The sequence below is a fragment of the Hyla sarda genome, chromosome 4 (genome assembly GCF_029499605.1).
Source record: "Hyla sarda isolate aHylSar1 chromosome 4, aHylSar1.hap1, whole genome shotgun sequence".
Classification (NCBI taxonomy): Eukaryota; Metazoa; Chordata; class Amphibia; order Anura; family Hylidae; genus Hyla; species Hyla sarda.
Genome location: NC_079192.1, coordinates 391272052 through 391289303, shown reverse-complemented (window position 1 = coordinate 391289303; position 17252 = coordinate 391272052). Strand labels below are relative to the sequence as shown.

The 17252-nt window shown below is 38.9% G+C and overlaps 3 protein-coding genes across 44 annotated transcripts in view; all 3 read left to right on the top strand.

The window, feature by feature from the left end:
• The window catches only part of LOC130267390 (protocadherin gamma-C5-like), a 571493-nt gene that overhangs the window by 446204 nt on the left and 108037 nt on the right, over positions 1-17252 (top strand). The gene's annotated exons all lie outside the window — the stretch shown is intronic.
• LOC130366641 (protocadherin gamma-C5-like) lies at positions 2067-4674 on the top strand. Its single transcript, XM_056568961.1, has one exon. The coding sequence runs from the start codon at positions 2221-2223 to the stop codon at positions 4672-4674; it is 2454 nt and encodes an 817-aa protein (XP_056424936.1). The 5' UTR covers positions 2067-2220.
• Positions 12469-15073, top strand: LOC130267396 (protocadherin gamma-C5-like). The gene is given in 2 exon segments (XM_056517145.1): positions 12469-14863; positions 14866-15073. Coding segments are annotated over 2 exon segments (2358 nt in total). The 5' UTR covers positions 12469-12616; the 3' UTR covers positions 14977-15073.

Sequence of the window (17252 nt, the reverse complement as noted above, 5' to 3'; positions counted from 1 at the left end):
CACCCTGTCACTAGTGCCTCCTGGGTAATAATCACAAGGTCACAGTAATTAAAAAAACATTACACTTTTAACATATAACATATGTACATAGGGGATAACACTGCAGGGGGCGCTGGGGACATACAGAGACTCTGCCTGACAGGGCAGAAGAAGTGTACGGGGAAACACCAATCCGTACTGGGCCACCATATGATAAAGAAAAATGTGCAATAAATCCAAGAAAAAAGTATTTTAGTCGTCTGTGCATTAACTGTGTCCTAAGAACCATTTAACCACTTCAATGCCTTTGGTATGTTCTATTGAAGTGTAATGACTTGTTACATCAATGGTAACAAGTCAGTTTTCATTAGTGATTGTATGTATCTTGGAAAAAATTCCCAGAAACTCTGATGTGTCCAGTAGAAACTCTGCAGTTTTCTTTGTGATATTACAGAATCTACTGATACCACAGAGGGGTGTTCAGAGGGATTGCTAAGATTTTTATGTATCTTTGGTAAGGTGTTTCATTAACAAGATATTCTTTCATCTTAGGATCAGTTGTACCCTGGTATGATGTTCCATGACTGTGTCAAAAATATGTTTTCTAATACATGGTAATGGTCTGTAGATTGTAAGCGCTGCGGAATCTGTAGGCGCTATATAAATGAATAAAATAAAAATAAATAATAACTAGATAAAGGCTCATACGTATCTAAATCAGACAGCTGACATGAAATTATTTTTTACATTTTTTTTAATAGATTGTTGGAGTCCATTATAATAATGTAACGACTCTTGTCAACTGGCTTAATTGCGATTGTTCTGTCTGATATCAGGTAGAGCTTTTCTCTCTTACAGATGGATTGTTTTACAGTCTGGCATTATCTTATGCAATATTCCTCATCACAATCCCCATATTATTTTTAACCAAGTTCACATAAGTTTTAACGGCATGTTGTGACTTTAGCGGATTAAACATACTTTTACTCCTTAAACCCATATTTCCTAATTTCAACATATTGCTAACATTCCCTACAACATTCTCAGTTATAATGGTCTTTTCAGAAAAATATGTTTTTAATTAAACATTATGAAAGAGACTTTCTAATGCAATATCCAAGTCAAAAGAATTCAATCTGTTGGTACACAGCGCTAAGCTATAGTGCTGCCCTTCATCGATATATTGTACTTTAAAAATACCACTGGTCCATTTCATATCTCTTTATTTTATATTACATTATAACAGTGGTCCTGTACTCCAAGCATTCCCAGACCACCATTGGCCATCCAGGCATGGTGGGAGTAGTAGTTTTGCAACATCTTGAGGTTCACATTGTAGAGATCACTTCACTATAGTGTCCACTTAAATCAGTCAGATGTCTGCGTAATTCCATACAGCACAGATCCTCCAGAAGGTCAAACACTTTGTAATCACTCTCTTCTCGGACCATGAGATCCCCTCTTCTATCTTAGAATTCCATAATATGATATACTTGCTTTTAAACCCCCCTTTAAAACCAGTTAACACTGAAAAACTTTATTTTCTTTGTTATATTATGTTTTTTTTTCTTTTTAAACCAAAGACTATACTCACAATTCAGACTTTTGCACATGTATACATTTTTTACACCCCGAAAAGAGAGTCTTTCTCACAATCTTATAGCATCACAGTGGCTTTGTTTAACTACTGTACATTTATCAAGGTTAAGGGTACAATATAATACAGAAATATATTACATGTTATCAAGTGATTCTCTAAAAAACAATTCCTTAGAATGTCGAAATTACTTACAATTTATCAGATTGTTTAATGTAATTGTTTAATTTTGAATGTTTAATTTAACTATTTATTAAACGTCTTATTAATTTATATAATCCATTTACACCAATTTTTTATTTTCACTTTTTTTTTTGCCTTTATGGCCTTGCATTATGCTGCAGTTAAACAATATTGTAGTTGTTACGTTTGGCCAGGAGAGGGCAGAGAAGTCATCCAGATATTCTTTAGGAGATGTGCTCATGTCAGCTGTGCGCTCTCCTCCCCCTGGCTCAGTGATTCACCCTCCCATCTTTCTTCTCACACAAAGAAGAGCTGCTGCTCCGATGAGAGCCCTGTGGATGATCTCAATGCAGGAAAACCTGGATTTACCCTTTCCTCGGATTTCTATTTTGGCTGCTCACACACTTGGATTGATGGGATGATGATTATTTTCTACACATTTTAGAAGAAGGATTTAAGATATGGACAATCAGAGCTTTGTGAAGGCTTGGAAATGGCAAGTAGCTTTCTCCCTTCTCCTTTGTAGCTGGGGCTGGGTCTCTGGGCAGCTGCGTTATTCTATTGCTGAGGAGTCTCATCCAGGGACTGTAGTGGGGAATGTGGCTCAGGATCTGGGGGTGAATGTGGCTGATATTAGGAGAAGGAGACTGAGTCTGGGGTCAGAAGGAAGCAGCAGATTCTTCTCTATAGAGCAGAAGAATGGAGCTCTGGTTGTATATGAGAGGATTGATAGGGAGAGCCTGTGTGGGTCCAGCCTGAGCTGTTTACTGCATTTAGAGGTTGTGGCTGAGAACCCTCTGGAGCTGCACAGCCTGGAGATAGAGATCCTGGATATTAATGATAATTCACCATTTTTTTTATCTTCAAATCAGATTATAAAGATAACAGAACTAATAACAATACAAGGAGAACAATTCCCTGTAGAGAATGCACGGGATCTTGATGTAGGTATTAATGGTGTCACTCAGTACAGACTAAACCCCAATCCATATTTTTCATTGTCTGTAACTAAAGATTCTGGATCCGTCATTGCTGAATTAGTGCTGGAAAAAACTCTTGATAGAGAAGAAAAATCAGAGCACAAGCTGATTCTCACAGCAATAGATGGGGGAGAACCAGCCAGATCCGGATCAACTCAGATAACAGTCATAGTATTAGATATCAATGATAATGCACCAGTATTTGATCAGTCACGTTATAAAGTGAACTTACCCGAGAATGTACCTTTAAAATCAGTAATATTAAAACTTAATGCTACGGATTTAGATGAGGGTATAAATAGTGAATTTACATATTCCATAGATCAACATACCTCAGACGCAGCAAAGGAAATACTCGATATAAATCCAGTTACGGGTGAAGTATTTGTTAAGGGAGCGGTGGACTTTGAAGAGTCATCAATTTATGAATTATTGATAAAAGCAATAGATAAAGGGTCTCCAAAACGTGAGGGTAGATGTCGTGTCCAAATCGAAATAGAAGATGTGAATGATAATACTCCTGAAATAATTTTTATATCAAAAAATAATGAAATACCCGAGAATGCCTCCTTAGGAACTGTAGTGGGCTTCATTACCATAAGAGACAAAGACTCAGGCAAAAATGGAGAAGCCAAGCTTGTAATGTCCCCAGGTTTACCCTTTAAATGCCAGCCCATGTCCCAGCGTTATGCTCTGGTCACTAGTGGACATCTGGACAGGGAGAAGCACTCACAATATACTATTAGACTGACGGCATCTGATCTGGGGTCTCCATATCTCAGCAGCCACATTACAATCAGCCTTAATATCTCTGATGTTAATGATAATCCTCCAGCATTTCTACACCATGTCTACAATGCCTTCATAGCAGAAAACAATGAGGCGGGCAGACTGTTATGTACGGTATCTGCTGTAGATCCGGATGAGGGAGCTAATGCAAACCTCATTTACTCCATCGCTGAGAGCCACATCCATGGTTCTCCGGTCTCTTCATTTGTCTACATTAACTCCGAAACCGGAAATATTTATGCACAAAGGTCTTTTGACTATGAACAATTCCAGGTTCTGCAGATAACAGCAAGAGTGGAAGATTCCGGATCTCCAAAATTATCCTCCAATGTTTCCGTTTTCATCTTTATTCTGGATACAAATGACAACTCTCCCACTATCTTATACCCAGAGAATACAGGGGAGACCATTGCTGAAGAGACCATTCCCAGATCTGCTGGTGCTGGTTACTTAGTCAGTAAGGTGTCTGCAGTGGATGTAGATTCTGGGCACAATGCCTGGCTCCTCTATAGTCTGGTTCAGTCTACCAGTCCTGCTTTATTCCACATCTCTGAATACACAGGAGAAGTCAGGACTCTCCGAGGATTACATGAGACGGAGAACACGGAGCATCAACTTGTGATTGTAGTCAGTGACCATGGGGAACCTTCTATGACAACTACAGCTACTATCATTGTGAATATATTAGACTCTGTGGCTCAGGAAAGTCCTAGATCTCAAGACTTTCTTACAAATGCCAAATCTACTCCAGACCTGACTCTATATCTTATTGTCTCCCTTGTAGCCATTAGTGCAGTTTTTCTGGTCACATTTACGATATTACTTGTCAGGTGCCTTAGAAAGAATTATGATTCTGGGTGTGGATTCTGCTTTACTGATAAATCCCTTTCTACAAGTTATATGGATCAGTACAAACCAACCCTTTACCTGAACTCAGACGGCACATTGAAATACATGGAGGTGCGGATGGCCCCACCGGAAGCTCCGGGGTCTTGTTATCCGGCTTGTTTCCCTCCTGTAGCAGATATTCCAGGATTTACATTAAGTAAAACTGAAAATGTTCCTCAATTAACTGAACCAACTGCGGGATCTAATCCCTTATCTAACTCAGACTGGTGTAATGATCCCAATCAGGTGAGATATTAGTTACACAGTTCATGTTATTTTTATGCCTTTTTAAATCAATTTTTGTAGACCGTTGTCTCATATGATCCACCACATGATCACATCTGACTATGCAGAGTCGCTCGCCTCTCCTTAAATCCAGGAGCTCCTGGGGCCTCCTTTGCGCCCCCACTGACATCTATGCCAGCTCTGGGCTGATGATTAAAGCTACAATTTAGGTCTATTTTTTATGCCTAAATTGTAGCAAATTTGCCTAATTGTACAAGATCGATGCTTAGACATTACAGTATATAAACCAGTTAAATATGGTCTGCATTTATTTACAGGTTACAAGTCATAAATAAACCAATAGGAAGGCAAATAATAACTTCTTCACTCATATATGGATGGATAATATGAATTATAAAATCTTGTTTGAGTTTAATATCATTAAAACCTATTTTAATCTATAACCATGATCCACAGTATAGACTGTGTAGGAATTTTGTATGTTTGCCTTACAATACTAAGTGTCATAGCCTCTGGCATATTTCAGAAACAAAATAATAAGGTTACCAATTTAGGTATTTTTATGTATGGTAAGTTTTTGTTGTTGTAATGTAAGGTATTTTCCATTGTTTGTGTGATTTGTGTAATCCAACTATTAGCCCTGTTGCCTGTAACACATATGGATCCCTGTTACTCAAATTCATATAATGGTGGCCATAGAAATCTATGGGTCTATACTTTTTCTCGGTGGGCATCTGATTCCATGAAGAAACCCACAACGACATGATTTTGCCATTTTATAGGAGTACTTTTCCCTGTAGGAGTTTTACTTAAAGGAGAATGTGTTGCCTCTGAGACATTATACATAGTCATGCATTGCACAGTAACGCAGACATTTAGATGCCATCATGCAATCCTTGAGATATGCTTGAGGTGTAACTCTTGCAATATTGATGTTTTGGCTTTATGGTCTTTTCTGTGTGAATTTAAGAGTAGAAGTAATCAAACAAGGTTGCGTTTCTTCTATATGAGAATGATATAGTCATTCATGGATAAGAGGTCAAGAGCTCGACTGAGCTTGAGTAATATGAGCAATCTGTATGAAGGTTTTCAGCCAAAAATTAATGTTCCAGAGAAATTCAGACAGTATGTAGGACACGGAAGAATGGCAAAGGATAATCCCTATATTGGTAGCATGACGCCATGTAAAATAATAGTCTATTCTGAGATTATATATTAAATCGTAGGACATTGGAAACCTCTATTAGGGTATGTTCACACTGAGGAATTGGGGCGGAAATCAAGCAGAAATTTTCTGCCTCAAAATATTGTTACTTTTCCACAAGAACTCACAGAGATTTCGTGCGGAATTTCGTGCGGAATTCGAGCAGAATTGGTGCGGAATTCGAGCGGAATTCATGTGGAAATTCCGCGACAATTCCGCGACAATTCCATGTCATTTCCGCGACAATTCTGCGCCAATTCTGCGTGAAAATGATTCTGACTGAAAAAAAAATTTACATTGATCTCTATGGGAGTAAGACGCTGATTCCGCCTGAAAAAAAGAGTATGTTCTTTCTTCAAGCGGAACAGACTTCCTCGTCAGAATTCTGCTTGAGGAAATTCCTCAGTGTGAGCTGAGGGGCAGAAATTCTGCACAGCTCTATGGGGATTTTCACTGCTGAATGAATTGGAGAGGAAAAAGCAAGCAGAATTACTCCTGGAAATTCCTCTCCAATTCCTCAGTGTGAACATACCCTTATGGTTGGTGAGTCACAGAGCTTTAAAGGCTTATTACGGGTAGTGTTGAGCAGCATAGGCCATATTCGAATTTGCGAATATTCGCGAATATATGGACGAATATTCGTCATATATTCGCGAATATTCGCATATTCGTAATATTCTCGTTTTATTTTCGTTTAAGCGAAAAATTCGCGGATGCGAAAATTAACATATGCGAAAATTAGCATATACAAAATTAGCATAAACGAAAATTCGCATATACGAAAATGTGCATATGCAAATTTTCGCATATGCGAAAATTCGCGCACACAGTAGTATTAGGGCCTTCTTTACACCACACAAGCTGGAAGCAGAGAGGGATGATCACTGTGAAAAAAAAAACAAAACAAAAAACGAATATTCGTAATTACGAATATATAGTGCTGTATTCGCGAATATTCGCGAATTCGCGAATAAAATTCGCATTGCGAATATACGTGAGCAACACTAATTACGGGTTTTATATATATAGATATATATAGTAGTAGATATGAAGGACATATGAACAAAACACAACTATATGCAATGAATATCGAAAGGGTTGTCTCCTTAAAATAAGCCATATATTAATAACAGCTATAATGGATTTTGGTGCAGATCCAGCTCCTATATCCTGGTGGAAACCACTTTTCATTACACATTTCCCCTACACCATTGTTCCTTTATGCCATCTACTGTAAGCAATTTATGAACATGTCAGTTCTGCCAAGGGGCTTTGCCTTCAGGGTTGTACACAGTGTTAAAAGAGGGATGCTCTTCTTTGATGTTGATATGCCCTTGTAAATTATATAGACAGAAAGTTTACATGGAGATATTAGACTTCTTGACACTATTTTTGTGCACAATATTTGCAACGCAATTTCCTACTCTTGGTAATAGTTTACATTTTGAGATATGGAAGGATTGTGTATATGCCAGTCCCATGTATCTGCTATAAAATAGAAACAGTTTTTTGGCAATCATCTAATGTTCAGAAAGTTAGATAACAATACAGTGGTCCCTCAACATATGATAGTAATTGATTGCAGGCAGACCATCATTTGTTGAAACCATCGTATGTTGAGGCATTCGTACCATGGATGCTCCTCTGATGCCGTATCACTATTTCGCTGCTGCCCTGCGCCGTCGCTCTCCGTCGCCATCATCACGTAGCAATGTGCAATGTGATGACGCCGACAGAGAGCGACGGTGCAAGGCAGCGGCAGCAGAGGAGCGGCGAAATGACGGTTGGAGCGTCGGGGACATGCAAGTATCATTCAGCGGGGCACATGGGGAACATTAAACAGCTGACCAGCAGCAGCTGAAGCAGTTAGCATTGTTTTTGTGATGGCCCCGACACACAGAAGCATCATATGTTGATGCTGCCTTCAACATATGATGGCCTCTGAGAGATCAATGTCGGGGCCATCGTATGTCGGGGGACCACTGTACTATATTCTTCATCATGTAAATGCAGACCAGGTGACACATATTGAATGTTAGAAGGAACTGCTGTCCAATGCACAATTGTTAATATCTACTGTAGGCTTCAAGGAGATCCTACCTCCAGGTTTACAGATAGGTTAGGTTGTTACAATAAGATTTATATATTGGAGCAATCACATATAGACAGTCTGGACACGTTTTCCTCATCATCCAACTATACCAATATATACCGATATTCCATTGCTTGGCCAGACTATTATACTTTAGGTATATTCCCACAAAATCTGAGGACGATCACCACAGGCATTGAGTGCTTCAATGAGGCACTCAGTGCCTGGGTTGATGGCTTCTTGGTTCTTAGATTAATTTGTTATAGTAGAAAAGTCCTTAACCCCTTAAGGACTGGGGTTTTTTCCGTTTTTGCATTTTCGTTTTTTGCTCCTTGCCTTTAAAAAATCATAACTCTTTCAATTTTGCACCTAAAAATCAATATGATGGCTTATTTTTTGCGCCACCAATTCTACTTTGTAATGACGACAGTCATTTTGCCCAAAAATCTACGGTGAAATGGAAAAAAAAATCATTGTGCGACAAAATTTTAAAAAAAAACGCAGTTTTGTAACTTTTGGGTGCTTCCGTTTCTACGTAGTACATTTTTCGGTAAAAATGACACCTTATCTTTATTCTGTACGTCCATACGATTAAAATGATACCCTACTTATATAGGTTTGATTTTGTCGGACTTCTGGAAAAAATCATAACTACATGCAGGAAAATTAATACGTTTAAAATTGTCATCTACTGAACCCTATAACTTTTTTATTTTTCCGTGTATGGGGCGATATGAGGGCTCATTTTCTTGCGCCGTGATCTGAAGTTTTTAACGGTACCATTTTTGCATTGATAGGATTTATTGATCGCTTTTTATTCATTTTTAAATGATATAAAAAGTGACCAAAAATGCACTATTTTGGACTTTGGAATTTTTTTGAGCGCACGCCATTGACCGAGCGGTTTAATTAATGATATATTTTTATAATTCGGACATTTCCGCACGCGGTGATACCATATATGTTTATTTTTATTTTTATTTACACTGTGTTTTTTTTTATTGGAAAAGGGGGGTGATTCAAACTTTTAATAGGGGAGGAGTTAAATGATCATTATTCACTTTTTTTTTGCAGTGTTATAGGTCCCATAGGGACCTATAACACTGCACACACTGATCTTCTTCATTGATCACTGGTTTCTCATAAGAGACCAGTGATCAACGATTCTGCCGCATGACTGCTCATGCCTGGATCTCAGGCACTGAGCAGTCATTCGGCGATCGGACGGCGAGGAGGCAGGTAGGGGCCCTCCCGCTGTCCTGTCAGCTGTTCGGGATGCCGCGATTAGCCGCGGCTATCCCGAACAGCTCGACTGAGCTAGCCGGCCACTTTCACTTTCACTTTTAGCCGCGTGGCTCAGCTCTGAGCGCGCAGCTAAAGGGTTAATAGCGCGCTGCGCCGCGATCGGCGCTGCGCGCTATTAGAGGCGGGTCCCGGTTTCACTATGACGCCGGGCCCGCCGTGATATGACACGGGGTTATTGTGTAACCCCGCGTTATATCGGGAGAGCAGGACCAAGGACGTACCGGTACGTCCTTGGTCCTTAAGGGGTTAAAATATTTCATGATTTTAAATGGCAAAACAAATTCTGCTGGCTAACAAGTGACTTTGAAAGACTTTATTCCTGTGTACTTTATCATTTGGCATGTTAAGTGGTTGCTTTTCAACTAAGAAAGTATAGCACACATGATAAACATCTTAAAGAATATATTATTTTGACTGTTCAATCTTCTTGAGTCACAATTCTTTCTATTTTATATGTTCTCTCTCAGGAAGAGGGTGCTTCCATTGGGTCCAAGTTATCCCCCACCATGGCTATGTGTTTAAGGCTAGGTGGCACGAGAGCTCTGTTGGCTTTCACACAAAATCCTTTTAGGGACTTTATAATGAGGTACACACGTTACATTGATGACCTCCTGTTGGAGTGGGATTGCAATGTATTTCCCATTAAGAACTTGTTTGGATATATTAAAACCAGCCTTCTCAATTTATGATTTATAGGCAGTTATGATGAATACCATATCTATTGTTGGACATTAAGTTGGAGACCTTGGTTACATCAGAGTTGAGGTTGTTGCCTTTCTTTATAACAATGTCAAGAACACTTAATGCATTCATTTGTCATTCACTTGACCCATTAGGGCACCATTTGTTCCACAGGTGTACCTACCAGGGCTAGGTGAGCTTGCAGAAGAGGTGAAATATATGACTGTATCTCCATAATGGTTCACTTACCTTTTTTGAAAGGTCAAACAGCCTGTATGAGGAGGCCATTGGCGGCAACTCTTACTGAACCGTGAAGCCTTTTGGATTTTGTGTCTTGATTCTTCATTACAAAAAGTGATTAACTTTAGGAGCGACCTCTTAAACATTTACTAGCGCTTCTTTTTCCAGTAGTATACATTTGTTTGTCATTGAATCTATGTTTAGTACTGATTTCTCTAAATTTTTCCTGATTCTGTTTATGTTAACGTGCGAGATGTTAGAATATTACTACAATTGAAAAGTTTTTAATATCGTGTATTTACACAATGTATGTTTTGATGTTGCTCCTATGCAGTGTTTATGTGTATTTGTTTAACAGATACAAAAAGTACACTGTTTCTTTAACATCATTTAAGACTTAGTTAAAAAGCTTAGCTGGATAGGTGGATATTGGTTTTAAAATGGTATTGATGTTAGTTGTAAGCTATTTAGTGATCAAGAGCCATGAGCTTGAAACTCATCTAAAAGCATTCTTGTACTATATAGCACAGAATCTTTTAATATTTAATCATATATAAAGCAGCCCTGATCTTCATCCTATTTTTTTTATTGTTCTGCCCTTGTAAAGCAGATAGGTACCCAGGCAGTGTCGAGCATTTTGGACTATTTGTTTTGATTTGTTTAAAACAACATTCATAGATTTAATAAGTGATACAGAAATAGAGCCAATAGTGTTTAAGCACCAATCACAAGTTTCACACTTGCAACATCTACAAGCTAAGTAGTAAGCCCTGTTCTACCTTGATATGACTCAAATTTTATATGGAGACAAAGTTCTCTCACCAATATTATGAAGAGAAATTTTTCTGAGAACTATTTTAACAATGGAAGAATATTTCCTTTATAAGGTACTATATTAAAGGAGATCTCCAGTGAAAAATAACTTTTCCCCTATCCACAGGATAGATAGTAACTAGTTGAATGTGTGGGGTCTGACCACTGGGGCTCTCAGGCATCATCGGATAGAAATGAATGGAGCGCATGCCAACTACCTGTATATAACACACGCTCCTCACTGAAAGTGCTGGAGTCCTGCCTCGGTGATCACGGGGGGCCCCACCGGTCAGACCACCTGCGGTAAGCTACTTATCCCCTATCCTGTGGATAGGGGATAAGTAATTTTTTGCCAGAGTACTCCTTTTAAGCATCATATGTCGACATGTTACATGGCGCACACGGGCTCTATGTACTGTACCTCTGAAAAGGTTATTACCGATGCTGCCTCAGCTAATTGTATATATTTTATCGTCTACTAAATGTCTTTTATTTAAATACTTTTATTATAATTTGCAGTTATAGAAAGTGCTAACATTAAATATGATAAAGGATATGAATAAGAAAAGAAAGGAATGCACTAATTTTAAGGAGGGTTTGGGTTCATAGAATTAGACAGCGTTGTTGTCGAATGTGCTATGTAACTGCAGTCAAAGATAGAGGTAAAAGAGCTGAAAAAACATTGAATATTTTTGTGTCTGTTCTTTGTGGCACATAGGAATTACCATGATTACTGATAACTATACTATGTAACTTACATTTTACTTAGAAATTATTCTGAAATCATAGCTATTTCAAAACTTATATAAGACTTTTTGATGCTTCCTATAGTTACATATTGTAAAAAAAAATCACAGATTGTAATTATTAGTGTTGCTCGCGAATATTCACAATTCGAATATTATTCGCGAATATCGCATATTCGCGAATTCGCGAATTTCGCGAATATAGCGCTATATATTCGTAATTACGAATATTCGTTTTTTTTTCTTTTTTTTTTTTTTTCACAGTACACATCACAGTGATCACCCCTCTCTGCTTCCAGCTTGTGTGGTGTAAAGAAGGCTTTAATACTACTGTGTGAGACTGGCGTGCGAAAATTCGCATGTGCGAAATGTCGCATATGTTAATTTTCGCATATGCGAATGTTCGCATATGCTAATTTTGTATATGCTAATATTCACATGTGTTCATTTTCGCATACGCGAATATTCGCATATGCGAAAATAACACGAGAATATAAGGAATATGCGAATATTCGCGAATATATGACGAATATTCGTCCATATATTCGCGAATATTCGCGAATTCGAATATGGTCTATGCCGCTCAACACTAGTAATTATCATTTTGGCCCAGGAGAGGGCAGAAAAGTCATCCAGATAATCTTTAGGAGACCTTCTCATGTCAGCTCTCCTCCCCCTGGCTCAGTGATTCACCCTCCCATCTTTCTTCTCACACAAAGAAGAGCTGCTGCTCCGATGAGAGCCCTGTGGATGAACTCAATGCAGGAAAACCAGGATTTACCCTTTCCTCGGATTTATATTTTGGCTGCTCACACACTTGGATTGATGGGATGATGGTTATTTTCCACACATTTTAGAAGAAGGATTTAAGATATGGACAAACAGAGCTTTGTGAAGGCTTGGAAATGGCAAGTAGCTTTCTCCCTTCTCCTTTGTAGCTGGGGCTGGGTCTCTGGGCAGCTGCGTTATTCTATTGCTGAGGAGTCTCATCCAGGGACTGTAGTGGGGAATGTGGCTCAGGATCTGGGGGTGAATGTGGCTGATATTAGGAGATGGAGACTGAGTCTGGGGTCAGAAGGAAGCAGCAGATTCTTCTCTATAGAGCAGAAGAATGGAGCTCTGGTTGTATATGAGAGGATTGATAGGGAGAGCCTGTGTGGGTCCAGCCTGAGCTGTTTACTGCATTTAGAGGTTGTGGCTGAGAACCCTCTGGAGCTGCACAGTCTGGAGATAGAGATCCTGGATATTAATGATAATTCACCAATATTTCCAAACTCTAATCAGATATTGAAAATTACAGAACTAGTTACCAGTCCAGGAGTGAATTTCCCTTTAGAAATAGCACAGGATTCAGATGTGGGGCTTAATAGTGTTAACCATTATACTTTAATTCCAAATCCATATTTTTCATTGTCTGTAAAAACACGTAAGGATGGGACCCTCATTGCTGAATTAGTATTGGAAAAAATTCTAGATAGAGAAGAGAAAGCAGAGCACAAGCTGATTCTCACTGCTATCGATGGGGGAGAACCGGCCAGATCTGGATCTACTCAGATCACTGTCATTGTTACAGATATTAATGATAATCCTCCAGTGTTTAATCAATCACAATATAAGATACATTTATTAGAAAATGTTCCCTTAAAAACAATTGTTACAAAGCTTAATGCAACTGATTTAGATGAGGGACCAAATGGGGAGATCTTGTATTCATTTGACCACCATACTTTAAATTCAGCCAAGCAAATATTCGACTTAAATTCACAGACGGGAGAAATAATTATTAAAGGAGCTGTAGATTATGAAGAGTCAAAGCTTTTTGAATTGTCTGTCAGGGCAGTAGACAAAGGATCTCCTACACTAGAGGGACGATGTGTTGTTCTGGTAGAAATAGAAGATGTAAATGACAACACCCCAGAAATAATTTTTATATCTAAAAACAGTGAGGTTCCTGAGAATGCCCCCATAGGAACTGTGGTCGGATTCATCACAGTCAGAGATAAGGATTCTGGTAAAAATGGAGAGATTAGGCTGGAAGTGTCTACAGGTTTACCCTTTAGAATCCAACCCATGTCCCAGCGTTATGCTCTGGTCACTAGTGGACATCTGGACAGGGAGAAGCTCTCACAATATACTATTAGACTGACGGCATCTGATCTGGGGTCTCCATCTCTCAGCAGCCACATTACAATCAGCCTTAATATCTCTGATGTTAATGATAATCCTCCAGCATTTCTACACCATGTCTACAATGCCTTCATAGCAGAAAACAATGAGGCGGGCAGACTGTTATGTACGGTATCTGCTGTAGATCCGGATGAGGGAGCTAATGCAAACCTCATTTACTCCATCGCTGAGAGCCACATCCATGGTTCTCCGGTCTCTTCATTTGTCTACATTAACTCCGAAACCGGAAATATTTATGCACAAAGATCTTTTGACTTTGAACAATTCCAGGTTCTGCAGATCACAGCAAGAGTGGAAGATTCCGGATCTCCAAAATTATCCTCCAATGTTTCCATCTTTATCTTTATCCTGGATACAAATGACAACTCTCCCACTATCTTATACCCAGAGAATACAGGGGAGACCATTGCTGAAGAGACCATTCCCAGATCTGCTGGTGCTGGTTACTTAGTCAGTAAGGTGTCTGCAGTGGATGTAGATTCTGGGCACAATGCCTGGCTCCTCTATAGTCTGGTTCAGTCTACCAGTCCTGCTTTATTCCACATCTCTGAATACACAGGAGAAGTCAGGACTCTCCGAGGATTACATGAGATAGAGAACACGGAACATCGACTTGTGATTGTAGTCAGTGACCATGGGGAACCTTCTATGACAACTACAGCTACTATCATTGTGAATATATTAGACTCTGTGGCTCAGGAAAGTCCTAGATCTCAAGACTTTCTTTCAAATGCCAAATCTACTCCAGACCTGACTCTATATCTTATTGTCTCCCTTGTGGCCATCACTGCGGTTTTTCTAGTCACATTTACAATATTACTTGTCAGGTGCCTTAGAAACAAATATGATTCTGGGTGTGGATTCTGCTTTACTGAAAAATCCCTTTCTACAAGTTATATGGATCAGTACAAACCAACCCTTTACCTGAACTCCGATGGCACATTGAAATACATGGAGGTGCGGATGGCCCCACCGGAAGCCCCAGGGTCTTGTTATCCGGCTTGTTTCCCTCCTGTAGCAGATATTCCAGGATTTACATTAAGTAAAACTGAAAATGTTCCTCAAATAACTGAACCAACTGCGGGATCTAATCCCTTATCTAACTCAGACTGGTGTAATGATCCCAATCAGGTGAGATATTAGTTACACAGTTTGTTATTTTTATTTCTCTTTTGTTATATTAATGGAACTTTTTGAACTGCTATATGTGCAGAGGTTTTGTTTCTTTAGTTAAAAACATTTTTCAACCTTTCAAAACATGTTTTGGGATCTTTTCTTCTTTATGGCACAATTCATGAAAAGAACATAAACTGTTGGCATTTTAAACGCTTAACTTGAGTTTTCTTTGTTTTGGGGCCAACTTCTCCTATTATAGGAGTCTTTATGCCTCATTATAATCTTAGGAATGGCGGCCATATACATTTTCTTTTCTGTGGTTTCTGAAGATTAGGTGCATGAGGACTGTTCATGATCCTCAGGTCATTAGTTGGATATCTATGCTGTAAATGATAGTGCTCGTACTTGTGTTTTGATGCATATGTTATATATAAGTTAAGTTTTTTTTTATATATTCTTTCACTACCTCTATTCATATATGGCTTTTAGACTATATATTATTTGATGATCTACTATATATCATTGATATATGTGTATGTTATTGTTGTGTGTTTTGTAAGTATTTGTACATCTAGATATTGAGTCGATACTTATGTCTTTTATTGCAACTTCTTATATTCCAAATAAACCTTGTACTTGTATTTTTGAACATACAGCTTTATATCAGCTTTAACTCACTGAATTACTTACAGTACACATCCATTATTGCTAACCAGGAGTGTTCCAATTAATACGACAGACACGGGGCCGGCTCCACCTATAGGTAAAATAGGCAACTGCCTAGGGCACCCTCTAGATGGGGGCACCATTATGCCCTCCGCAAGAAAGTTATTTCTCCTGGTCCTGACAGCTGCAAAACTCTCACCTCAGTAGAAAGGAGATTACATGGGGAGAAGGTTTGTTACAGTGTGTCACCCCCAGTGGTAAGGAGATTATATGAGGAGGAGGTTTGTTACAGTGTGCCACCCCAGTAGTAAGTTGGTTACATGAGGAGTTTTTTTTTCTTTACAGTGTGCCACCCCAGTAGAAAGGTGATTACATGTGGAGAAGGTTTGTTACAGTGTGTCACCCCCAGTAGTAAGGAGATTACATGAGGAGGGGGTTTATCACAGTGTGTCACCCAAGTAGTAAGGAGATTAAATGAGGACGAGGTTTGTTACAGTGTGTCACCCCAGTAGTAAGGAGATTACATGTGGAGGAGGTTTGTTGCAGTGTGTCACCACAGTAGTAAGGAGATTACATGAGGAGGAGGTTTGTTACAGTGTGTCACTCCAAAAGTAAGGAAATTACACGTGGAGGAGGTTTGTTACAGTGTGTCATCCCAGTAGTAAGGTGATTACATGAGGAGGAGGTTTGTTACAGTGTGTCATCCCAGTAGTAAGGTGGGGTGTGTCAATAGAAGGAGTCAAGGGCTGGCAAAATTAGCTTTTGCCTAGGGTGGCAAAAATCCTTGCACCAGCCCTGGGGAGACCAATAGGGAAGGGATTTAATTCCCAATCCCTCCTCTCTTTGATGTTATCAATATGGCTTAGTCATGTGTAGGAATCATACGGTGTCATCTATGACATACACTGACATATACTCGCTCAGTGATAAACGTATTGGTCTCATTACATTCTCTATGTATAAATGTCCTTACGCTACACCAATAAATTGTTTCTACTAAAGTTGCTTAACCCTTAACCTATCCTATAACACCAAAGAAAATAGGGTATTCAAAAACTCAATAGTATAGATGCAAAGTCATGCAAAATCTTTATTAGAAAAAATACATAGATAAATACCTTAACCTATCCTGTTTAACGGTGATAAAAATCCATAGTATGAGTAAATATTGTTTGATTCTTTATCAGAGCTGTAATATTTAGGCCAGCTTGTTTTTCTACACTAAACCATACACATATACACACATATACAATATTTACACAGCTAAAGTTTAGTGTCCCAAAACTGTTTAGCCTACCCTTTCTTCCAGTCATGTTTTAATTGACTTTTTACTCACAGTGACTGGAGTCCAAGACTCACATCCACCAATGAAGCTAAGGACAATACACCTTGCTTTATTAGGCAAGCGTAATGAAGCAAGACTGGGTAGGCTTAATAGTGGAAGTTTTGGGACACTAAGACAGTGCACATTAGCATCAGAGCTCTGTCGCAGAGTCCGTTCTAGTGTGAAACAATGGATGTGGATGGTCTATTGCTCAAT